The sequence below is a fragment of the Drosophila suzukii genome, chromosome 2L (assembly GCF_043229965.1).
Source record: "Drosophila suzukii chromosome 2L, CBGP_Dsuzu_IsoJpt1.0, whole genome shotgun sequence".
Taxonomy (NCBI): Eukaryota; Metazoa; Arthropoda; class Insecta; order Diptera; family Drosophilidae; genus Drosophila; species Drosophila suzukii.
This window is the reverse complement of record NC_092080.1, coordinates 747,564-774,285: the sequence shown is the minus strand read 5'-3', so window position 1 is coordinate 774,285 and position 26,722 is coordinate 747,564. Positions and strand designations below refer to the sequence as shown.

The 26,722-nt window shown below is 44.2% G+C and overlaps 1 protein-coding gene across 1 annotated transcript in view; it reads left to right on the top strand.

Moving 5' to 3' along the window:
- Positions 1–8,127, top strand: part of ds (dachsous cadherin-related 1) — a 72,035-nt gene extending 63,908 nt beyond the window's left edge. Inside the window, exons 11-12 of the mRNA XM_017089323.4 lie at positions 2,457–3,733; positions 3,863–8,127. Of these exons, the coding sequence (XP_016944812.2) occupies positions 2,457–3,733; positions 3,863–7,218 (4,633 nt within the window). The 3' untranslated portion in view covers positions 7,219–8,127. The remainder of the gene's footprint in view (positions 1–2,456; positions 3,734–3,862) is intronic.
- The last annotated feature ends 18,595 nt before the right edge of the window (positions 8,128–26,722 follow it).

The following is a 26,722-nucleotide window of genomic DNA, read 5'->3' as shown; positions in this document are numbered from 1 at the left end:
TATGTGTGTTCTTGGATCCCTGACTGTCCACAGGGAGAAAATAAAGGGCCTAAAACTGATAAATATAATACTAGCTGACTAAAAAACTATGCTTTTCTATGCAAAGCCTTCGCTTAGTAAATGTTTAAAAATATTATTCGATTGAAAACATCTGACTTTGGCATTTCTTTTAGAGGTTTTTCTCTCTGCATTTTCCTTGGGTCCTTCTTGGGCCCCCTCTGGTGCAAATTTATGCTTATTGACAATCAATGATGACAACAATTGCTTGTTCCGTCTGACATAGCTCTTGCTCAGTTCCGGCCAGAAAAGATCGGGGATCGGAGGATCTGGAACCGGAGGGAGGTTGAGAATAAAGCAGGAATGGAGTTCCCGGGCAGGGGGCACTCGAAATGACAGTAGCGTCAGTGTTGCCATTTATACAAACGCGATCCGCTGTCATGTACCAATTTTTATCTTTCGCTGATTGTCGGCAAACAATAAAAACGAAATCCCCGCCACCGCCGAAAAAAAGAAATAAAGAAAAGACCAGAGTCGAGAATAAAGATCGGGGAGCTCCACATGGAGAGGTAATGGCACACAGAGCAGAATTGTAGAGCAGACAATCAGACGGACGGAGAGACAATTCGTGACGTTGTTGTTAGTCTTGGACTTGCACTTGGACTTGCAATCGATATTGGAGCTCCGAGCTCCGAGCTCGGAACTTGGTACCTGGATTGGACTTTAACTTGCCTTCATGGTCCGTACGACAGGGAAACAAAACAGGGGAAAAGACAAAAATGCGCCTGCCGCTTGTTTAGGCCGATGTAGCTAGTTTTCATTTTTTTCTCATTCCTGGCCTTAGCTGACTGACTGGCGATGGACAAGCGAGCAGAGTCAAGAGCTTAGGGCTACCACTACACTAAAAAAAGAGCAATATGCAAGGAATCCTGAAATTAAAAGGTATTAGAAAACATTTTAGGAAATATACCTCCAACACATTGAAAACAGCCAAAAATATTAAAAATATTTTAGAAAATGACTACTGATAATATAGTTTGGCTACCTTTTATGTCTTTCGAAGTAATGAAGTGTTCTTCAACTATTATCTTAAAGGAAGTACTTAACCTTAGTTCCTTAAACAAGTAATCTCTCAATTATATTAAACCAAAAATTTTCCCCAGTGCAAGATCAGTCTAGGCCCAATCCCAGACTTGGCTTGTTCGCCGTCGCCTGTCCCTCATTTCCAACCCTTTCCCCGAACCCTCCTTTCCTACCACAAATCCCAAGTCCGAGCCTGATGATCAAAAACAACAACAACCTCGACTGATGACTGACCCTTGAAAGCATTTCTGCTGTTGTTTCACATTCAGCCTAAACAAAAAAGGGGAGGTGGATGTAGAGCCGAGGAGCTGAGAGCTCTGGGATCTGGACAAGCCAACTCGCTGTTCCTTCACTTCAGTTTGACTGATTCAATTCATAAAATGGCCCTCTGCCCGGGATGAGCTTGTAATTTGCTAAATTCGTTTTATTGGCCAACATGCAAGCGCGGAATGGAATGGAATGGCGGCGACTGCCGACTGCAACTGCGAAGGATTGTAATCATTTAGGTTTATTATTTGTGGCATCAAACATGTTCCAGGGGAGCTGTGCAGCTCTAGAGAGCCGCGTGATAGCGACTGCCGGGATTAGTTTTCTGTCCAAGAGACGAGTCAACTGAGGCCGCAGATCAAGCCAACTCAACTCAACTCAAGCCAGGCGAATGCTAATGCGAGTGTGCATCTCCAGTGGGAAGACCACAAACAAATGACTTAATTACCACTCATCCCCCAACCTAGAGCACTGGGGAAAAACAGGACCTAGATTTAATTAAAGTAAAGATTACATAATTGAAATACAAATCAGAAAAGTCTTAAATGCATTCAATAGCCGATAGGTAGCCGACCTAGACTAGCAGTTGAGTGTTGCACTAGAACAGGTTGGGAATTATAGATTTAGGGGTATCAACAGTGTTGATTACAAATATCAGAAGTTTTTTAAAAATCAAGTGACAATATTATTTAGAAAAGTTAATATCAATCGTTTCTTTATTTAAGTATATGCAACAGATCTATGGGTGCCAGAACAGTTTCGGTATTATAGCATCCTGTAGGTATGTCAAAACAAAGTTGTTGTTATATTAATCAATTAGCAAAGCATAAGTAATAAGCATAAAATAATTTCATCGCCAACCAAGATATATTTCTCTCAGTGTACGCCACCTTGTCAGATCTCTTCCCTTTCTTCCTGCCTAGATCCATTGCGAATCATTTCGTGTGGCTAATTGTCGGTGGGATTACGATTATATATTGTATGCCAGGGAGCAGGGGCTCCCAGAGATACCTAATTAGTGTCGCAAGCGGCGCCCATCGCCGACTGATCGTGTTCAGGCCATTAATTGAATCGTTTCCCCTTTGCCTCTCTCCCCGTTTCCATTGCAGAAAACTGGATCGCGAGCTGCAGGCGAGCTACAGCTTCATGGTTTTGGCCACGGACGGAGGACGTTATGCAGTGAAACAGGCTTCGGTTCCGGTGCAGATCAACGTGCTGGATGTTAATGACAACAGACCCGTATTCGAGCGATATCCCTATATAGGGCAGGTCCCTGCCCTCATTCAGCCTGGCCAAACTTTGCTTAAGGTTCAGGCCCACGATGCCGATTTGGGTGCGAACGGAGAGGTTATTTATTCGCTGAAGGCGGAAAATTCGGCAGTGAGTGGAAAGTTCCGAATAAATCCAAGCACGGGTGCCCTGAGTGCCTCACAGAGTTTGGCCAGTGAGTCTGGAAAGCTTTTGCAGCTGGAGGTTATTGCCAGGGATAAGGGGAATCCCCCTCAGTCCAGTGTGGGTCTCATTGAGCTCCTAATAGGAGAAGCCCCTCAAGGAATGCCGGTTCTCCGTTTCCAAAATGAAACCTATAGAGTAAAGATAAAGGAGAACTCTCCGTCGGGCACAAAGCTTCTCCAGGTTGTGGCCCTCCGAAGCGATGGTCGAAGGCAAAAGGTGCAATTCTCCTTCGGAGCTGGGAATGAAGACGGTATATTGTCTTTAGATTCTCTATCAGGCGAAATAAGGGTAAATAAGCCCCATCTACTTGACTTCGATCGCTTTGCCACCCCCTCAATGTCAGCCTTAAATCGTGGCCGAGCTTTGCACTATGAGGAGGAAATGGAGGAATCCTCAGAGGAGGATACAAACAATACCACCCGATCACAAAGGGCCACATCCTCGTCCTTCGCCCTGACCAACAGTGAACCCAATGAGATTCATGTAGTGATAGTTGCCCGCAGCACTGATGCTCCATTCCTGGCCACCTACGCAGAATTGGTAATCGAACTGGAAGATGAGAACGACAACAGCCCCAAGTTTTCGCAAAAGCAATTTGTGGCCACCGTTTTGGAGGGAAATAGCAAGGGTACCTTTGTGGCCCAAGTCCAAGCCTTCGATTCGGATGCGGGTTCCAACGCTCGGCTGCGATATCATATCGTTGATGGCAACCACGACAATGCGTTCGTCATTGAACCCGCCTTCAGCGGCATAGTGAAGACCAATATTGTGCTGGATCGGGAGATTCGCGATATATACAAGCTCAAGATCATCGCCACGGATGAGGGAGTGCCCCAGATGACGGGCACTGCGACGATAAGGGTGCAGATCGTAGATGTGAATGATAACCAGCCCACTTTTCCACCGAACAATCTCGTCACTGTCAGTGAAGGTAAGTTATAAAAACTTTAGATACAACTTTTTTAACTGATTTAACATTACAAATAATTCCCATGAACAGCCCTTCTTCCAGTTTTCCTTATTTAAAAGTTGTTCTTCCCCTCTTTTTTTTCTCTTTCAGCCACTGAACTTGGAGCCGTAATTACCTCGATATCAGCCAACGATGTGGACACTTATCCCGCTCTGACATATCGCCTTGGTAGTGAATCCAGCTTGGAAATAGAAAACCTTTCCATCTTCGCCTTGGATCGATATAGTGGGAAGCTCGTCCTGAAGCGTCGTTTGGACTATGAACTACAGCAGGAATACGAACTCGAGGTGATTGCTTCGGATGCAGCCCACGAAGCTCGAACTATCCTGACAGTAAGGGTAAATGATGAAAATGATAATGCCCCGATATTCCTGGCCCAACAGCCTCCGGCTTACTTCGCCATTCTGCCAGCTGTAAACGAGATTGGTGAGAGTCTTTCCATGGACTTGGAGCTCCTAACAGTAAACGCCACTGACGCGGATTCGGAGGGCAATAACTCCAAGGTTACTTACGTTATTGAACCAGCCCTGGGAGGCTTCTCGGTACACCCATCAAGTGGTGTTGTGTCCGTTAATATGAGTAGCTTACAGCCTGCAGTTTCGCCCAGCGGAGATTACTTTGTAGGAATTATAGCCAAGGATTCGGGGAAACCCTCGATGAAGAGTTCTACTCTCTTGAGAGTTCAGGCTAGTGACAATGGCTCAGGGCGATCGCAGTTCCAGCAGAACCAATATAGGGCACATATTAGCGAGGCAGCTCCCTTGGGTTCCGTAGTTCTCCAGCTGGGTCAAGATGTTCTCGATCAGTCATTTGTCATTGCCTCTGGAAATGAAGAATCCACCTTTGAGTTGATGCAGTCCAAAGCAATTGTTTTGGTCAAGCCCCTGGATAGGGAACGTAATGATCTGTACAAACTCAGATTGGTTTTGAGCCATCCTCATGGATCTGTACCTTTTGCCAGCTCAAACTCTTCGTCTGGAATAACAGTTATCATCACTATCCTGGATGCTAACGATAACTTCCCCATTTTCGATCGTAGTGCCAAATACGAGGCTGAGATCAGCGAACTTGCACCTCTGCGATACTCCATAGCGCAGTTGCAGGCCATAGATGCAGATCAGGAGAACACCCCGAACTCGGAAGTGGTTTACGACATAACCTCTGGTAATGATGAGCATATGTTCACCATAGACCTGGTGACTGGTGTACTCTTTGTGAACAATCGATTGGATTACGATTCGGGGGCCAAGAGTTATGAGCTGATTATTCGAGCCTGCGATAGCCATCACCCGAGACCTCTTTGCAGTCTGCAACCCTTCCGATTGGAACTCCACGATGAGAATGATAATGAGCCCAAGTTCCCGCTCTCCGAATATGTTCACTTCTTGGCTGAAAACGAACCCGTCGGCAGCTCCATATTCCGTGCCCATGCCAGTGACCTGGACAAGGGACCCTTTGGCCAACTGAACTACAGCATTGCTCCTGCTCCCAGCGACGAGAGCTCGTGGAAGATGTTCAGAGTGGATGCGGAAAGTGGTCTAGTTACCTCCGCCTTCGTCTTCGACTACGAACAAAGGCAGCGTTATGACCTGGAGCTCCAAGCCTCCGACATGGGCGGCAAGAAGGCGAGAGTGGCTGTGCGAGTGGAGATCGATTCCAAGGATGAGTTTACCCCACAGTTTACCGAACGCACCTACAGGTTCGTGCTTCCGGCGGCAGTGGCTCTGCCCCAGGGCTTCGTGGTGGGTCAAGTGACAGCCACTGACGGAGACAGTGGTCCAGATGGCAGAGTGGTCTACCAGCTGAGTGCCCCTCACACGCACTTCAAGGTCAACCGCAGCAGTGGTGCTGTTCTGATAAAGAGGAAACTGAAACTAGATGGCGACGGCGATGGCAATCTTTATATGGATGGTCGGGATATCAGCCTAGTTATCTCGGCATCCTCGGGACGTCACAACTCTTTGTCCAGCATGGCTGTTGTGGAGATTGCCCTGGATCCTTTGGCACATCCTGGCACAAATCTGGCTAGTGCTGGTGGTTCTTCAGGTGGCTCCATGGGTGATTGGGCCATTGGTCTACTGGTGGCTTTTCTCTTAGTCCTCTGCGCTGCAGCCGGAATCTTTCTGTTTATCCACATGAGAAGCAAGAAACCGAGGAATGTGGTCAAGCCTCATCTCAGCTCAGAGACAGTGGGAGTGGGCAGTTCCAATAGCTATGTGGACCCCAGTGCCTTCGATACGATCCCCATAAGAGGAGGCATCACTGGTGGCACGGCTGGAGCGGCTTCTGGTCAATTCGCGCCTCCAAAGTACGATGAGATTCCTCCGTTTGGACCACATGCTGGCAGCTCGGGGGCAGCTACCACCTCCGAGTTGTCTGGCTCTGAGCAATCCGGTTCCAGTGGCCGGGGATCGGCGGAGGATGACGGGGAAGATGAGGAGATTCGCATGATCAACGAGGGACCACTGCATCACCGCAACGGAGGAGCTGGGGCTGGTAGTGATGATGGCCGAATATCGGATATATCTGTTCAGAACACACAGGAGTACTTGGCTCGCCTGGGTATTGTAGACCATGATCCCAGTGGCGGCGGTGGAGGAGCGTCCAGCATGGCCGGATCCAGTCACCCGATGCACATGTTCCACGACGATGATGCCGCTGCCAGATCGGATATAACCAACCTGATATATGCCAAGCTCAATGATGTGACAGGAGCGGGTTCGGAAAGAGGAAGCAGTGTGGACGACGCGGGAACCACGGCGGGCTCCATAGGAACCATCGGAACGGCCATCACACATGGACATGGTGTGATGAGCAGCTATGGAGAGGTCCCTGTTCCGGTGCCCGTTGTCGTGGGCGGAAGTAATGTGGGTGGTTCCCTGAGCTCTATAGTTCACAGTGAGGAGGAATTGACGGGCAGCTACAACTGGGATTACCTCCTGGACTGGGGTCCGCAGTACCAGCCACTGGCGCATGTGTTTTCCGAAATAGCGAGACTGAAAGATGACACCATATCGGAGCACAGTGGGAGTGGAGCTTCGTCATCCGCCAAGAGCAAGCACTCCTCATCCCATTCCTCGGCGGGAGCAGGAAGCGTGGTGCTGAAGCCACCACCCTCGGCACCACCCACCCACATTCCACCTCCCCTGCTCACCAATGTGGCGCCAAGGGCCATCAACCTACCGATGCGGCTGCCACCCCATTTGAGCCTGGCCCCCGCCCACTTGCCACGATCGCCCATTGGCCACGAGGCCAGTGGCAGTTTCAGCACCTCATCAGCGATGTCACCCTCATTTTCGCCATCTCTATCGCCCCTGGCCACGAGATCACCATCCATTTCTCCCCTGGGGGCGGGGCCACCCACGCACCTGCCTCACGTCTCATTGCCACGTCACGGCCACGCCCCCCAGCCCAGTCAGAGGGGAAATGTGGGAACACGGATGTAGAGCAGAGAATTGGAGCTGTACATGCATATAGTATTACTTGCACCACCCCCACACGAACACATATCGAAACACTCACACCCATTTTTAGTTTGCTGTATATATAACATACATATCTTAAGTTAGGATTGCTTTGCAAATGTGCCCAGGTGAGCCGATACCAGTTAGAGTAGAAACCCTTGAGATACCATTAAATGCTAATGGTCCTTCAGGCCGGATACTGGATAGCACTAAAAAATTCGAATTCATTTGGGCAAGGACGCACTGCAATCGCAGTAACGACAACAAAGCCAACAAAGACTCTCTGAAACTCACTTGCTTGCACACAAAGCCAAAAAGCGAGGAGCAGCAGGAGCCGGAACAGCCATAAGTTGTAAGCATTTAGAGCCTAGACTAGCAACCGAACTCGAACCGAATTCGCTCGAATCCGTATCTGTATCCGTAGTTTAAGTATCCCATATAAGTATCTGTAACTGTAGCTGTAGCGTAGGACTAACTAATCCTAAACAAGTTTTATGGAAGCAACCCAAGTGCACTTAAGCAGCCGGCAATCCCTGTTTTAAGGGGGATCAGATCAGGCTGCGATTCACATTTCCATTCCAATCCATTCCACGCCTGAGAAGAGGGGGAAAATTGTAAAAAGTTGTTTTTAGTAATCATCGGGGAGAAAGAAAAGAAACCCTTGTATAAAACCGAAATAAAATGGGAACGTACCAACGAATAAAATCGAAGGCGAGGAGTAATCGAAGTACGAAACGCAGGAGGATTCTTTTTAAGTATAGTCTAGTTACCAGTTATTATATAGATGTACATGCCTAGCTATAGACCGTAGTATACGTTTGTTCACTTGTGTGTGATGCTACTTGTGTAATTTCTTACGTTCTAGCAAAAAGCTGTAAAAATGTTCACCAGTCTAAGGATCCTCTAGTTGCTAAGCCCTTAGTTTGTAATAGCTAAACGAAAGCAAGAGAATAAATATTTAAAAACTAAAATAAATCGAAATGATAAAGTAAAAAATGCCCTGGAATTTGTGATTAATTTGCTGTTGGAAAAAAGGGGGAGTGAAGACCCCACGTGGGTACGATGTGATGTTGGAGTACCGGTCAATTTTTCTCGCTTTGGCAGTTTAAGAAGCAAGGAAAGGAAAAGTGCCCGACACGCCCACATATGAGCGATTGAAGGAGAAGTTACTACACAGAGAACAAAGAATATTAAACTTTCATTTTTATGGAAAGAATTTAACATATCTTATTATTAAATACTTACAAGACTGAAACCTCCGTGTATTAGGTGGCAATGTTTCGGTGAACTCTTGAACCGCACATCACACACACGAGTGGGAGATCTGGACTCCTGGATCCGATACATCCAGACACTCTGCAGACATCCCCCAGCTTCATCTGAGAATCAGCAACCACAACAAGCCACAACGACCGAGAACCGACATCCACTTTGTCTTCATTTCAAAGACGTTGCATGAACTCATTTATTTGTTGCTGATTTCTGGCCTGCACCACACCTCCGCCTTGGATCATCACCCCGCCTACCCGTCGAGCGCCCTTGCCTGTCGTCATTATCATTATTTGCCCCAGTCCCCAAGTCCCGAGTTCCAACCCAAGTCTGAATCTTAGTCTCGGGGCTCGATTCCGGGGTCCAGTTGAGTTATTTCCATTTGCCAGTCTTCGACTCGCGTTCGTATCAATTGCAGAAGATCAACAATGCTGAGCTGGAACTGCTGAAATTTGTATTTGGTTTTTTCTTACCTTTTCGGAAAAATGGGTGTATTGGTTTTGGTATGAAATGCAAAGTACTTTTTTTCCCCACAAAACTCTCATGGTTCTATATTTTCATTTAAATAATCCATAAGAAAGTTAAAAAACTTTTGAGCAATTATTTAAATATTTCGTTTTTGTGGGGTATTTACATCTTCGATCCACCAGATAGTTCCCTTTTTTTCGGTCACATTTTGCAGGAACGCAAGTACAGCGCTATCCTTAGTCGGAAGGAGGGCATCTAAACGCTCGTGGTTATTATTAGTAGCAGTCAATTCATATTACAGCGAATACAAATAACGACGAAGCCACCTGGATGTGGATACGCCAAGAATGGAGGCTAAGATATAACCAGCAATACGAAGACGACGACGATGATGATGATGATTATGATTATGGGTTGTTGGAGCTGCCTAGGTATTCATTTGGGCTACGCATTTTTTGGGGTGTGTACACACCAGACAACAACAAGGATGGAAAGTGAAAAGCCTTAATTTGTTATGGGCTCCAGCCGGAAAAGGTAAAAAGCTCAGGTTAAGCCCTGAATGCACTAAGAAAAATATCTATTTTGCTTGAAATATATGAAAGCGAATTTTTCAGACTCGTATCTTAAGGTACTTTTTTTAAACTTTCTTGTGAATATAAAATGTATCTACTTAAATTTATATGTGCATTGAAATATTTTTCTTTGTGTACGTTGAGTTGAGCTGTGGCCCTGGCTTGGTTTATTTTTAAAGCCATTTAAGTGGCTCGCCAAGTATGCGCACGTAGATCGAACCTTGGCATTGTTCTAGGGCCGGGCATTTTTCACTTGGCCTGTCAAATCGGGACTTCGACAGCTCCGCCACCAAAGACCACTGCCCTGCCCACTTTCAGAGGGCACCACCAGGTGGTGGTGCAAGTGGTGCTGGTGGTGCTAGCTGAGCCCGTAATGCTGGATTCTCCTCTGATTGCAAAATAAGTGATTTGCGGAATGCGTGTTAAGGCTCAATTCAGTTGTAGATCTTCCCAGTTCCTCTCATCTTCTTCCCCCCGCGGTCTTATGTTTTTATAATTTGTCAATACATCAAGCTCACAATAAAGTGATTACTGTACGGCGAACGCAGAGGAGAGGATCTAATCCCTCATACAAAATTCAAAATGAAATACAATAATAATTTTATTCCAGCTCGAATGGCCGCACTGATGAGCAAATTAAAGCTGCAGCAGCGAGAGAAAAGGAGAATCGCATCCACACAGAGACCATCAAGTTGAGCCTTTCTTCAGGTCTGCAGATTCTCCTCCTTTTCCGCTTGCAGATTTACAGATTTCTTCCAGAGGCGCGCTTCTGCGGCTTAATAACAATTCCATTAGCGGCTAATGTCTTCATTGCAAGTGTCAGTTTTGGCAGGGCAGGGGCGTCGAGCCAAGGGGGTGACGCTAAACTGACTGGCTGGGCACTGCCCAAGTCGCCATCCCCAATCCAATCCGCTGGACTTCAGGTCCGTCATCGGTGCTAAACTCAAAGACTGGCCAAAACCACACAGGGAAAAACTATATATATAAAAGTATCCTTATGAACCGTAAGAATGGAGGCATTGCCCAAACCATTAAAGCCACTGCCTTTAAGTTTTTACCAGATTTTTTACTGTAACTAATGTATATGCTGTGAAGTGATCATTCCCTAACACGCCTTTTCCTGTTCTTTCTATATACAATGCCTATAATTTCAACAATTTTTCCAAGTGCAGAATTATGGCTGCCAGAGCCTGCAACCGCCCCAATCACATCCTCGTCTTGCAACCACCACTCCGATCCCGATCCCATCCTTGCCATCTTTCCAGACTGCTTCTGCCTCTCATCTCGCATGTCAGTTTAACACTTTTGAATCCTTTGAAGTCCCAGCCCGACTGCGTTTTATTGTCCAAAGTTATGGCAATGGCAATGGCTGCACTAATAAGCTCGTTCCCAGTCGTATTCCCTTTCCTTTTTCATTCCGAAAAGCCATTCCCATTGCCATTCCGATTACGATTGCAGTCCCGGATCATTGGCATTAGCATTCGCAACAAATGCGAAAATAATTGCCGCCACGAAATAAGTGCGAGAAGGGTTAGAGGGGAATGGAAGCCAATTGCCGGCCATCGCTAATTGCCGGCTTGATTGGAAATGATCCGGGGGTAAGGAACAGGGGTTCCTCCAAAGAGAACAATCACAATAAACAGACTTTTACGAACGGAGGAGGAAACCTCCTGCGGTCTTTTTCCCCTCCCAGTTTCCCAGCTGGCCATTTCCGTTTCCGTTTGATGTGGGAGGAGCTGCTGCAGGAGACTGAAAGACCCTGAATGAGAGATCACAGAGATCGCAGATGAGCTGCATCAAAGGTTAGATTGCCGACAGACCCAAAAAAAAATACGAGACGCCAAATGTAATTCGATACGTTTGAGGACTGCAATGGCGCCGACACAAAAAGCCAAAAAAGAAAACAAGCATGAACCCACCAAAGAAGAGGCCACCGTCCGTCCAAATCGCAGCCAAAAAGCTTGTATTTCCTCGCTGATCCACAGAGTCCAGGATCCAGAATCCAGCATCCAGAATCCATTAGAGACTGACAAGCAAACGCCGCATAATGGAACAAGCGCATTCGCGGCCATAATGGCAATAGAATCATCCGCCAAGCCGAACAACCAGCCACCATAAGGCCATCCATCTATCCATCCACTCGGAGAACCCAATCCAATCCCAATACTGCAACAAAGGTAGCCATTAAAATATAATAATAGTTGTTCTTTTTCAGCTGCTTTTGACGGCTGCACTGCGAGCAAATACTATACTAAAACAGGTATTTGAAAAATAATAGTTAGTCACTGTGGAAGGTAGATCACGTAGTGACGAATCGCTTATAGACTAAAAGAGCGAGCGAGTGATGTAAAAAATAATGGCAAACAAATAATTCTATCGTCAAATTTAAATAAGGCTTAATATTTGTTTAACTTTGTTTATACATGCTTATATCATTTGGATATAAAATATATCTCAAGTTTATTACAAATATGACTACCCTAAATTTCTTTCCGTGCTCTTAGCAGGAACAAAAGGAGAAGCATCTGCTACTGTGGCCAAACAATTTGGACACACACCGACGAAGCGATGATAGAATCTCATAATGCAACTTCGGATCTGGGGATCAGTGGGCTTGGTGACCGGGGGATCGAGGGCCTTTGAAAGGGGGAGGTGGCAGGCTGCTGGCGAACGTCAAAGCCAAACAAGAACAATCTATCCAAATGTCCATCTATTGAGCAGATAAAGCCGCATCCATCTCATCCGCATCCGCGTCTGCCGCTTTTCCTCACCCTTTCTCCGATTTTCCTGCTTTTCCAGCGCTTCTCTTTCTCTGGAGATTTGTGTGAGCTTACACTTTGCGCCAACTACAAACGGCGGCTGATGAAGATTAGCCCGTCTCCTGTCTGCTGGCCCCTGTAAAATCGCCGCACCACCACCCCCATCACCACTGTCGAAGCCGTGACATTGATGTGCCACCAACAGCAGCAGCAGCAACATTGCTGCAGTAACCGCAACAGCAACAGCAACATTGCAACAAGCGAAGCCATTTTTGCTGCCATTGTTTTGTCGCTTGCATCTGGATTTTTGGCTTGGAATCTGGGTATCCATGGTTTTGGTTTCGTTTTTGGATTTCAATTGCCGGCTGGTGTCCTTTTAGCATCAAGAGAGATTTGCATTTTATCGCATTTCGCCAGCGAATCGCCAGCGGATGTCGTCTGCCTCGTTTGTTGTCTCTCTTAAAGTTTTGCTGACATCCGAAGACAGTTCCTCAAGCTGCCACCGATTTCCCGATTTCTCAGGGGGTCATCACAGAGGAGGGGGTGAGCTCACTCAGTGGGCTTCATTTTCGGCCAAGCGATTGTCAGTTAATTGAAATATTCGTGCCGTCGTCAATGTCATCCAAGTCGCGATTCTGGGGATCTCAAAATCTCATCACAGTGGAAAAAAATATGGTTTTTGAATATTCGAAACAGCCCGAGCAAATACTTGATGTAAGCTTAAAAACTTCAAACAGTACAGCCTTAATGAAAAATAAAAATGGTAGGCCCGATCCCAAAACACGACGAGCTAATAAACTTAAAGTAACCATGGTACTACAAATAGGCGATAAGTTTTTTCTCCCAAATTCCAGTTTGAGTTACCCATCGATAAATATTTTCAATGACTTAAAAAAAATTCGACTTAAGCTAAAATATTCTTAAATCCGGCCTTTATGTGTTAAGTTCAGAAAAAAGAATACACATGCACAATTCCATTTCATATTTTTCTCACTGTGCAGAGTCTGCTGATCTCCAGGACTTTTGCCGTGATCTCTCATTGTGTGGACTCATTAAAGATTCGTTTAGGCATCACAATCGAGCCGAGCTCACAATCAAATGTGTTAATGTGCCAAAATCAAAAGGGGCAGCGCAGATTGGTCAGCTTGGACAACTGTTGCAGCAAATGTGTCCAATGTGGCTGGTGTGTTGCAGCAACTGTTGCTGCTGCTGCTGCTGCTGCTGGTGTGTTGCTGCTGCTGCGGGCAAAGGAAAGGAGAGGCAAACAAGTAGCCCAAGGAGCGCTACCCGCTGTGCCACAAAGTTAAGCAGAATCAATTTATAAATCAGCGCGCTGGCGGCTTTAAAGGTCAGCGATAACAACGGCAACAGCCTGCCGAGGGGATTGGCCGCAGCAGCTTCTTGTCCCGCGATGAGCAATTTATTGTGTCAAACTCAATTATACTCGTGTGATATTTTTGTTGCCCACCAAAAACGAAAAGCAGCCCAAACGAAACGAGAAGAAAAGAAATGAAACCAACAGAAATGCCCCAAAACACAGGCGGCACACATGGATTCAGGCAGGCCCATCCACATCACATATAAACCTACATATATTTTTAAGAAGGAGCAACCCAAATTCCCGAAATGCTGCAACTTTGGCCCGAGAGAAGCCACAAACAGAAATGCAGTGGAGAATCAGAAACCGAAACAGAAACAGAGGCCCCAAATGAAGGAGGAAAAGTTCAAGATAAATGAGCAGAATTGGTTTGGCGAAAGGCGCAATTCAACTGCCAAAAAAATATATATATATCCAGAAAAGAAGGGGAAGCACCACCAGCAGCACAAATAACAAAAACCTCAAAAAAGTGTGTTATGTGTAAACGAACTAAATATTCCCTATAGCTATAGCAACAATATAAGCTAATGAAGGTAGAAATTAATCATTCAAAAAGTGGGTAAGCTATTTTTATTTTTAAGTAACTTACTTTGGTATAGGTAAGTATTTTAGGATATTTGGTATCTTCGGTTCTGAGCAATAATAACCAATAAGGTGGAAGGATATTTAGCCATCATGAAAATTGCCTGAAATAAGTGTGGCCATTTTATATTCGTGGAATCGAACTTAGTGTGACCTTGCTTACATTATTCTGGTATAGCAAATAGGCGTTAGGCTATTTCGCCCAACTTGTTTTGCGATTCCCAAGTAGAACAGAAAAACAGAAGTCAACCGTAGTGACAAAAAACTGCAGGAAATACAGCACAAGCAAGTACCTTAGTGCACTCACTTGCCCTTCCTTGTCCATAACTGTGTTTTTTTATTTTTCTTTTTTTACTGGGCAGGCAAGAATTTCACGTTGACACTTTTAAGTGGACATCAAGCAGTTTGCGCATATTTCCCCCTACCAAAGAGCAGCTGCAGCAGTTGAAACTGGGCAACATTTGGCTCGGGTTTGGGTTTGAGTTCGGGTTCGGAGTTCTGGTTGGGCTTTTTTTCGGAAATTCACAGTTGAAACTGCAGCTCAGAGAGATTGCAAGACTTTTTGGAGGCGAGGGGCGCGAGTTATGCGATCCTTGGACTCTTAACGATTCGCTTTTGTCGATGAAGCCTCTCCTTCTGCACTTCTCTCTCTATATATCGTCGTCTTTTTTTGGCAGCTCTCCCTTGCGAGGTCAGAAATTCAGTTAATTTAGCGAGAAATGTACAAAAGTTGTCAGCGTTTGCCGGCTCGCATTTTGAGGCCAGAGGTCGAGTCTTCAGGCGGGGACTCTTTCAATAGAAAGCAAATATGCGAAACAGTTGCATCAAAGGCACAATTAGGCTATGTGAGATTGGTGATTTTGCGAGCTTTTTGGGGGCAGAGGGGCCTGGGAACAGACCCATCAAAGTGGATAAGCCGCCGCTGCTCGTAAATCTTCGACACATAAACAAAATCCATCCAATCCAAAGAATTTTTATTGCTTATTATTGCGAGTCTTTCTTTGCCTTGCATTTCGCAGAACCAACAATAACACAAATGCACAAAAGTATCGAGTTTCATTTCCTGTGTCCCTATAGAAAGCTGCCAGGCACAGGGAGAAATTCCCATATACATTATTTGGTAAAAGTAATATCTACATTTAAGCTAATCTTTTTATAAAATAAGTAAAGTTTTTAGAAACAGTTTCAAAATTCAGACATGTGGCAGCATTTTAAGATAGCTTAAACTAGTTTTCAGTGTGACCAGATGTTTTCTTTGCAGCATCAATTAGATGGTTACTAAAGCATGACCATGCTTTCAACTGTTTGGTACTTGAAATAATATAGGTGCAAACAGAAAATTGTTTTTAAAAAGCTACACAAACATTTTTCTCTGTGTACAGCCTAACTGCCGATCTTCGTCCACTTGTCATTACCGATCCGAACACAATGGCGAGCTCATCCTGCTGCTCCAACTGCTCCTTGAAATCAGATCCTTGCCGCACAATCAGCGCACACAAATCGTAACGATTTCTCATTTTAATCAATTAAAAAGTCAACGATACCGATCCCAATGCCGAATTCGATGCTAACTGTAAACCGCTGACACTTGCCGAAAATATTCCAAAAGTCTCGGACTCGGAGCCTCGGAATCGGAGTTGCAGTTTGGAGTTAAAATCGGACCCTTGCAGTTTGTTTGATTAATGAGGTGAAATGTTGTGAAATATTGTCGGAGGCTTTGGCTTGGAAACAGGGAAGGGGAAAGAGGAGGCAGCGACAAATCAAATGGAAATCAATACCTACATGAAACATATCGCCTCTCGACCCGCGCCTACCTGGTTTTTAAATAAATGAGCCCGAGGAGACGCCCCCAATCGCTGGCCCCTCTTGGATCTTTTGGCCATCCCTTATAAGGACAGACAACTGTTTGGAGTTGTCAAAAATACCAAGCCACGAAATAAAGAATTGCAAAACTCCCAAAAAATACAGCAGACACCGAGTCTTGTGGCCCAGGGACAGAACAAACAATCCGGCAAGTGTGAACATGTAAGTGTCAGAGCCTCAATTCGAGTCATTCGAGCTGAAAGCAGCCGGATCGCAGATCGAAGATCGTGCAGGTGTTCCCGAGGTAATGGCTATAATAGCTGTAGCACTGGCTTTTTGTCCAATTTCTGTGAAAAGCGTGAAAAACGTAATTCGAGTGAAACTAAATCAATAAGCACGCGGCGTATACTTAATCAAGACATAAAAAATCATCAGCTTCAGCTAAAATGAAACAGCAAAAACTGGAAAACTAACCACGAAAAAACAAAACTTTAAATACTCTACAAAACTTTAAAAAAGTATAGTCCTTACAGTAAAATATCACTGTTATTATACTTCCAAATATAAGGTTTTTTAGTATGACCAGGATCAACCATTTTAGCAGAAACTAGTCAAATTATAACGTATGGCCTTGCCTCACTATCGTTGGTATTACTTATTAAAATTAAATAAAATGCACAAGCTTTCTGCAATGACCAAAACACTCTTTATAAGTGGACGGCCAAAAGATATTTTCGAATCGATCGATCTGCCCCCAAAGCTAATCTCCCAACGTGGCGAGCTCAATCGCAAATCGAATGATCACCATGATTAGAGCCACTCGCTGATGGAGATCAAAGTGGAGATCTTCCTGGCAGCCATGGGAAATTATTCAAGCCGTCTTTGCTAATCACCTGGAGGCTTCTATGCCATTCGATAGTTGGGGCAGCGGCGAAAGCCAAGAAACGCCCAGTGGCCAAAGGTGGGTTAAGGCAATGGGAATTTAAAAAGCGACAATCGCCAAATTAGAGGGGATCGTAAAATGGCCCCAAGCAGACATCGAATTCTTCGCACCTTTACGCAACCATCAGGGTATATTCCGAAATGGCATTTGTGTTGCGGAAAATCGGTAGGCTGTCGACCCAGTTAAATATGGAACAGACTGCCGATCAGCTCTTTAACTCTCAGCCTGGGTTCACATCGTTTTGTGACCGCATTAAATTCTAATAATTCGCTATTATGACATGATAGTCACGTATTAGGCAAAACAGCAACCGAGTAACCGCATAACCAATAACCAACAACTCAGGCCCCACGACAAACTGCATTCAGAATTATGAGGCGACCGGCAACCGGTTGGACGACCAACCTCAGACTGGGCCACCGAAAATGGGAGGAGAATCTCGAGGGGCAGGCGAAATTAATGCGCAAATGCCAAAATATTTGAGACAGCCAAAAATTTGCATTCGCATGGAGTATGGAAAATATTGAAGCAAAAGCGAATAATAAGCTGGGTATGTTAAATAGTGTTTTCCAACTACCAGCTACCCCTTAGCTACACAGATAAAAAAGTCAATATAGATTGATTTCACATTCACATTTACCTTTCAATGTTGCAAGCTTGTTATGTGAAAACGCATTTTTCAATAATGTTAACCTGATAATAAAAATTACAATTTTTAAACTTTCCTCAAATTTTATTGTGCCGATTGTTAGTTAAACTATATTTTTGTGCAGTATACCCTTGATAACTACTGGGTGTAACAGAAACAAACAATTTACATAACAAAAGGCGAATATTTTGTCGCCTGCAGGCGAGTTCCAGTTCCAGTTTAAGATCTGGCTCCAGGCTCACTTTTGGTTTCAATTTTGGTCTTTTTTGTGTGGCTATTTGGAGCGTTGACACATTTTCACATGCCCACACACATCGCAGATTGTTCTAATAACTGGGGAAAAATCTGCATAGGAATCGGAGCTGGAACCAATACTCAAAACTCCAAGGGGCAAAATGAAAAGCTTGCTCTGATCGATTTGTGAGCGGCGGCGGTGGCGAGCTGCTTAATTTGGCTTATGTTTCATATTTGCCCTGGGGCAGAATCGTTTAGTGCTCGGCCCGTTGATTTATTTCGCCCGTATTTGGTCAGATCGAGGTCCACTCACGACGAGGGTGTTGCGTTGGTGCTGTTGCAGCTACCTCCTGTTGCATGTTGCTGCTGCCGCTGCTGCTGCTGCTGCTGCAACCCAAAAACTTGAACTTCGACTTTCGAAAACAACGGCCCGGCAAAGGCTGACTAATGAGAGAATTATGCAAAGAGATAGAACGGGTGCGATGGTGGAGAAACTGGGATCGGAGGCTTTTTGCGTGTCTCGGAGCTGGCTGCATTCATTAGGCCCAAAACTTCACCCGCACCTCGCAGCTAATTGCCAGTCTGCAATCTGCATCTAGAAGTGAAACCTCAAGCCAGCCACAACCAAATGGCAGCCACATCAACATGAACACACATCTTATCGGGCCAACCAATTAAGACACACAAAAACTCGGCTCGACGGCTGAAAATTGTCAGCAAATCGAAATGAAAATCAAAGTCAGTCGAATCGACAGGCAGCCGTTTTAATTTGATTTGATGTGAGGCCGCCGCAGAGCCGAGAAACAAATCGCACAGAGAACCTCCGGCATCCAGTTGCATACTATACAGTGCACTCAAAAAAAAAAGCTTTCTAACCACACTATACTAGCAGAACAAGTATCTATTGCTAAAATAAACAATCCTAACTATCAAGTTCAAACTTCATTCAAATCGAAAGCTTAGGAATAAAATGGTTTTAAAGTACCAGGATCGAATCCTACACATCAATATCTTGTTTTTACATTTAATGCAATAGCTACATACACTAGAGTATTTTTTATTCCAGATAAAAACTTATCATATCATATCCATTTTCTGCCTGTGTACTGAGCTCTGTTCCCATTCCCCTTCCCTTACCAATCAAGTGCATTTTGGTTATTCGCTTTTCGATTTCGTTTGCGATTAGGCTAGGCCAAAAACATAAGCCAACAGCCGCGATTTTTGGCTGCCTGTAATGAGCTAGCGACATGCTCACTTGCTAAATTCAATTGCTAAATTGCCGTTTGGTTTTGGCGACCAGTGTGCCCGATTGCCAATTGGCAACTGCCAACTTGTGAGTTGCAAACAGCAGTCGAAGGCTCCAAACTGCCACCTGCAGCGATATCTGAACCACCATTGTTTCGACTACTGCTCCCAATTATGCAGCTCAGGTGCGTAGTCCCCAAACTTTGTTACCCAATTAAAAGGGGCTGGGGGACCCATATTTACACAATTATGATGAGTAAAAGCAGTTTATTATAAAAAATATCTATATTTTGTCCGTAACAAAGCAACAAATTGTCAAAATATGGCTTGTCATACCTCGTCAAGTTCGTATAAAGATTCCCTATCGATTGACACTGAAACCAAAACACTTTCATTTTTGAAGCCTTTTTGGAAAAAAATTTGATGACAAAAGTTCGCAGTGAAAACTTCCTCTTACGTACGAAAAAAGTCAGTTATAGAACCTAGCTTTTCTCCCACATTTTTCCTGTTTTAGCAATTTCAAATATTTTAAGTATTACAAATGACTCCCCTTGGGCGACGCTACTGTGTGGGAAAGATGCCTATCGGGCGATGTCAACAAGTTGGACATAACTCAACTTGGATCGAATCTGGTAAATGTGGCGTGAAGGTCGAAACCTTTTCTTTTGAACGGGGCAACTGGGATGGAGGCTAATTGAATGCAGTCGCAGAGGAGCGAGCCTTCGAGGAGATGACTTATTCAGCCCACGCAAAGATTCCGACTTGGCCTCCTCCATTTGTGGTTATTTTCACGTTCAAAGGTTATGACGTTGTCGTGTCAACATTTTATTATTTATTGTTGTAGCCTCTAGCCAGGCGAAAAGGGTTTGCCCCAAAACAAAAGCCAACTAATGCGCCCACTCCTCCACTGTCTCCGGGCTGCAGTCTCCAGTCTCCAGTCTTCATTCTCCAGTCTTCTGTTGCCTGTCGGTGGCTTTTGAGCTTTGAGCGTTGTTTGAGCCGCAGTTTTGAGTTCCTGTCCTGTCCTGTCAGTTATTAATGGAGCGCCATTGTCTGCCCCCTTTGTCCCACTAACGGCGCTTTGATTTTGCCATAGAAATTAGCATTCAATGCAATTTACTTTGCCATGCCAATCAACGCCCTCCGCCCAGGCTAAGAAAGAAAGGGAGTACGCATTCAGAGAACTGTTTCTATTCCTCAGATCGGAGCACCGGGAAATTATGCACTATTATGTGCAACAGAAATCATCGAAAAGCCCGTGAACAACTTCCGATGTCGAACTAAGCAAGCCTAGAAGAATCTTCACTGAAAATAAGCGGTTCCTCTTCTAAATATGATTAATTTAATAGGGAAAACACATCTAGATGTCTTAGAAATTTCGTGTTCAGTCGGCTTAAAAATAAAAACTAAAGTGTTTTACAGTAGAAATAGACTAAAGTGTGTTTCATCATTCTTAAATAGGTTTGGCAAACACTCGATGCAGTTCCTCCCAGTGCATCACCACAGTTCTGGTTGTCGTTGCCTCTTGTCTCTATTCAAGATGTAGGTGGCGACATCGACATCACTTACGGTACACAGATCCCGACATTAGATAGTCGCCCTGCTCTTTTCTGTCGGTCCTCAGTCTCCGCAGAATTCTTCCGCCCCTTCTTTCGGGTTCCCTCTTCCCTGTTGCCCAGGTTAATCGCAATCGTGCGCGTTTGTTGATTGTTAGACGCGGATCAAGAGGTACTGAGAAGACCGAAGAACGGCGACTAAAGACACAAGACGGAAGACTGAAGACCCGAAGATGAGGCCCATAGGTTTGGACCTGGAACTAAGACTGCTTGTTGTCGACATCGTTGATTTCAATGTTTCATCTGCCGCAGCAACAATGAGCAAAGCAACAACCTAAACAAACAGAGCGTGCCTTTTAATTGCCGTGCCGCCAACAGACATTAACATTAACATTAGAGGAGTCCCGACGAAAAGAGTCGCAAATGCTGATGATGTATCCGCATTTCTCGATTACTCAGTTCTGTTTTTCCGACTGCGTGGGCGGAGTATAAAAATGACGCAGCTGGAGTAGATGAGCTGGAAATGGCTGAGGGGTTTTCACTTACGAAAAAGTTTCGGAATTGCAGTCTGCAGAGAGCACTGTCAAAACTTAAATACGATAATTTGATATTAATAATTAATTCATTACGTGTATTCGACAAATTTTCAGAAGCAAACATTTTTTTTCAAATTTTCTTCACTTAATATTTTAATAAAATCGATTGAGTTAAGGTATAAATATTCAATATTCGCATATGTAAATATATGTCTGGTTGCACCTTCCATCCTTCATTCCGCCTTCTAAGTATATGCATCGCTGGTCAATTCTCGCCTCAGGATTTCGCGGGGCCCACTTAAGGTAGGTTGGAGTTTTACCTGTGGCCAGGGAAACCCAATCGCCCCATTTGGCCAAGTCGGTGATGCCCAACCAGATGCGTTCCCTAATGTTGACCTCCTTATGGATGCCATTCAGTTCCGCGTCGTTCTCGAGTGTCGCCAGGTGACCGCCCATTTTATGGCAGTTGCTTGTCGCCGTAAACCAATCCGCAGTTACTTTCTTTTCTATGTAATAATAACTGTAGCCAAACTTCTTGAACATGTAAGGGATCTCATTTCTTCGAATCACTTTCATCCCTTCCATCGAAAGGTGGAGAGCTTTCTGTGCTTCCTGCACTTGAATCTCAAGGCCTTTAAAGTCGACCTTAGTCGTTGGCATCTTCGTCTCTAGAGCTTTCAATTCGGTTTCTATCTTTTTCTGAAACGCCTTCAATTGGTCCTTGGTTTCCACCTCCAGACCTTCAATCCTGACCAGTTGTTTCCGGGTTTCATTCAGTTTGCCTTCGTCACCAGAGCTCCAAAGTTGTTCTTTTTTGTTCGCAATATGCTCGAGGACTGGCCCCAGTTCCACAAGACAGACTTCTCCTTTTTCATGTAAAGGATCGTACGTGGGCAATGGAGGACACGTCGTAGTTGCATGGACTCCACAGAGACCGCAAACCATAAATGTGATTAAAATATAACTCAAGTACTGGAACATATTCAGTTATATTACGTGAGTGATTGAATGCTTTCAAGAAACTAATTGTGAATGCATTTTTTAGTTTAGAAGATCTTTTTGGATTCGTCACACCTTTTAATGAGCTAATAAACCGCAAACATAGCTGTTTTCTGTAAGGTTGCCATATAAAGTATTATTTCGTTTTTAGAGCTTGTGTCGAAAAATCCGGACACCAATTAAATCCGTCTTGTGGCTAATCCTTTTGATCTCATTTTCCCAGCGAGTCAGATTGCATGGGAGAGACACATACCGTTTTAATCCCGTTTGGGGATCCACAAATAAATCAGTCGCTGGCAAATTGCTCAATTATAAATTGCCCAACTCGACGAACCCGGCATCATTTTCCATTTTCCGCGCTTTTCCGCGTCTCAGCGGTTGCCCAATGTGGAAATTAGCATTTTGGCAATGCCTTGGCAGCAAACTGCTGTCATGTAAGCGACTAATTAACATGTCACTCAGTTGCAGCAGCAACTGCACCGCAGCCACACATTGCCAGCGCGACTGCCACATCAGCAACTTGGGGGTTTTCCCCTTTTCGCCTCAAGTTGAGTCCAACTGACCATTCACTAAAGTTACGCATGAGGCTGAAGTTGAATGGAACTAGAAGCAGGGGTTTTCCCACCCCCTTAACCCCTTACGACCCCGTTTTCAGCAACCTGTTGCTTCGGGTACTACGAAAATCTCTCACGAGTTTCGAATTTGCCAAAGCGGCGCAAAACGAAAATCGCCAAAAAAGAAGGCTTAACATTTTGAATTTATTAGCCAAAAAATTGTTGCCGGGGGATGGCAGAAGCTAGTTTGTCTTTATTCGTGCACGGAGAAAAAATTGTATTAGTTTTTCAAACTGTGACAAAAAATAAATATACTTAGGCTTTAAAAGAATAAATAAGTTAAATGTAGATCGCATAAATCACACACAAAAACAAAATAATCCCTGTTGTAAAAAGATTAATAATGATTTAGAAATATAAGAATGGTATCATATAGAACATCAAGAACTATAACCTTGCTTGGTTGGTATACTCCAGAAATATTTTTAGAAAGTGTGATACCATCTCTTGCAACTCCTGTACTACCACTTAAATATTACTTTGTACTAACAAAATACGATTCAGAACAAATATTAATTTTTCTTGCGGTGTGTGGGTCTTTTTTTCGAGGTAATCTCTTGGCTGTCGTTTGCACGGCGCTAATTATCGCTGCTAATGATGCTTTAAAAGGCAGTCGTCGACGACAGGCGGTCCAGCAGCAGAAGCAGCGGTAGATATAGCCTGGGATTCAGGTTCGGCAGCTGGACAGGTCTGGTCCTTCTCCGCGATTCCCCACCCGAAGACCCCTGAAGCCCCCGAAACTCTGGCACATCCGAAAACCCCTGCCCTTGGCGATGCTCCTTTCGCTCATCGCATGAGTAATTGACAATTTGCTGAAGTCAGCGTGTCTCCTCTCCTCTACGTGACCGCCGCTGGAAGAGATCGGGTCGAGGGAGGAGGACGAGGAGGATACCCCACTCAGTCCCTATCCCTTCCCGTCGACGGTATTTGTATATGTTAATTGTGTGACTAATGACAGCCAACTTGTCATATTTTTATCAACATGCGGAGTTAACATTTGTGTTTCGTTTCCTTTCGTTACGGCTTTTGGCCCAAGGAGAGTTCAAATCACGTTCTAAGCAGGGTTGGCAGCTTGTCTTGGAGACTGGTTCCCAGTAAGTTAAAAAATAACACTGGTAAAATAGATTTCAGTGAAACGAAATGGGGAACTTTTAAAAAAAGGTGCTAGAACTAGTATTAATTTAAGACATTTATATCTTTTTAAAAGGTTAAATACTTATTTTGTAAGCACTTTCTATAATGCTTAAGGCCTGAGTGAGCCGTTGCTTACCATATATGGTACATATATGACTTCAAATAATATTTATGTTTCTTTTTAGCATGAAAACGGAACAAACCATAACAACTCTATTCATTTCCTAGTGAAACCCTTACAAAATAAAACTATGAGATTATTTCCATACATTTTGAGCATCCCTGGCAATGAGACATTTGTTTCGCGTCGTCGTCGATCGCTAATCTGGGTTACTTGTGTGTCAAATTAACGCTCTTTAGGAGCAATATGCAAGATATGGATACGAGCTACAAGACGCCCACAGCCTCACGACGATACACACACACACACCGCGATCGAACCTCTTTGAATAAGACAAACCACACAAACCAAGAAAAAAAGGAAAAAAATAAAGAAAAAAATTCGTTAGTTCAAAAAACTCAATCAAATGTCGAAACTTGAAAATCGTGATCATGGTCCTGGCTCTGTCCGCCCGCCCCACAATCCTTCCCTTCGGTTTCTTAATGGTTGTTGGCTCTAGGCGGTAGCTGCAACAACAACGCCAAGTCAAACAGAAGTAAGAAGAAAAAACGAGGAAAAACCCAGGGAAAAACAACAAACGGTAGCTGCAAACAAGACAAAAGACAAACTTATCGTTTGAATTATCGGCATTCATTTGCATTTTGGAACCCTGCGATATCCCCTTTCCTCCTTCCTCACAAAATCTGGGGACATTCAGAGAAACAGAGACAAAAATAGCAGCAAATGAAACAAAACAAAAAAAACACATGGCGGAAAATCATTCGAATCGAATGACAATTGTCTCGGCTCTTAAAAAAAGAGAGAGCTTGGGGGAGTAAAAATATCACCTATAGCAAAAACAAATGTGAATGGAGAAGTCTTTAATGATCCAATGTCATGTGTACCCTGGAATTAGCCATCTGGACTTTTGAAGGTGAACCCTAAATGAATTGTTTATGATATTTTCAAACTTTACATAGTTGTCTTAAAAATGTAGGTTATGTTAATGTTATTTATTAATATAAAGGCATGATTAATCTATCGTCAATATCCTATAAATTAAAAACCATTAACAATAATCAAATATATGGTTATACTGTAGAAAGCATAAGTATTTTATTTAAGATTTCTTGAAAACCCTATATGGTCAAAGATCACCCTCATAAACCCACTTTCTTCTCCTACAGGGTATCCAAATCACACACATTCTGCTTGGACTTTCATGCTCCATCGCTCACTTGCCTTGCGTTGCCTTTTACAGTTAGCCACCGAGGGCCCCGTCTATAAGTCGGAAAAACCGTTGGGCCTCCCCAGCTAAGGAAATTAGCATGCGCGAAGCTCCTTGGCAAAATAAAAAAGAAGAAAAGAAAAGCAGGGAGGGTTGAATTGGGGGCTTAAAGGGGGAGGCTTGGAATGTCAACGGCAGCTGAGATTTTTCCTTGCTTTTCTCCAGCGCAAGGATTTCCCCACTGTAGTTGTTGTTGCTGCAGGAAAACGTGATCGTTTTAACATTTTTGCTTGTTGTCCGTTGGTGATTTTGAGTAGCTTTTAGCAATTCTAATGTTTTTGTTGCTGCTGCAGCTGCTCAGTGGAAAAACTCGAAAAAAAGATGAGGGAGCGGAATGGCAGACGGTTCTCAGAACGATAGCACATGCTCCAATACCGTACGATGAGCGGTTTATCCACCGCCTTTCCAACGATCTTTTGATCGATTGTAGGTGAATTGGTCAGGAGTATCTCTGTTTCATTCTTTTTTCACCAGAGAAGTAACCTTAGGGGAAAGAATTGCCTTGTCGAATTCATACATTTCTACATACATACATATGAATAGGTAAAATACATAATGATCTTTAAATAGCGATTGTTACGGCTTGTTAACCCGTTTCAAAAATGAACTCGCAGTAGTCACCAGTATAAATCCAGAAACAGTTAGTGTGAAACATTCGATATGTTCAAGCTTGCACCTTATTTCCTGTTCTTATTCATTGTGATACATTTGCTTGGAGCCCAGAACAACGACTGCCCTAGATTTCCGTGGTACGATACCAAAAAACAACAAGCTGAAGTGTGTCTTGCGGATTTACCCCCAGTGCTTAAGCACTTTTCGAAAATTACAGAGAACAATACAATATCTAGTGTACTTGACAAAATTGAAAGTGCCCTGGGAAACACAAAAAACGAAATAAAGACGATAAAACCCTTTATGGAAAAGCAGTTAAAGGAACTTGAAAGAAAAATAGAACGGCAGCACAAGATAGAACAACTAGAAGCAACCCTGAAGGAAACATCCAGAACTCTTCACTGTACTCTAGAGAACAAGAAAATCAAGAACCTTGGGATGATCAATCGAAAATTCGAGAAAATTGGCTCGAGGTACTTTTACATCGAAAAATATATCAAGGAGGATTGGTTCGATTCGGCGCAAAAATGTCGTGAGATGGGCGGTCACCTAGCATTGCCCCAAAACGAGACGGAACTGCACCTCATCTACAAGAAGCTTCAATACGGCTTTCATTGGATCGACCTCTCCGATCTGGTGGATGTCCACAAGTGGAGATCCTTGTTGACCGGGCAGGATGCACCATTTCCACTGATTTGGAATGCGGGCGAGCCAAAAAAGAATGGCTCTCAGGAGCGCTGCGTTT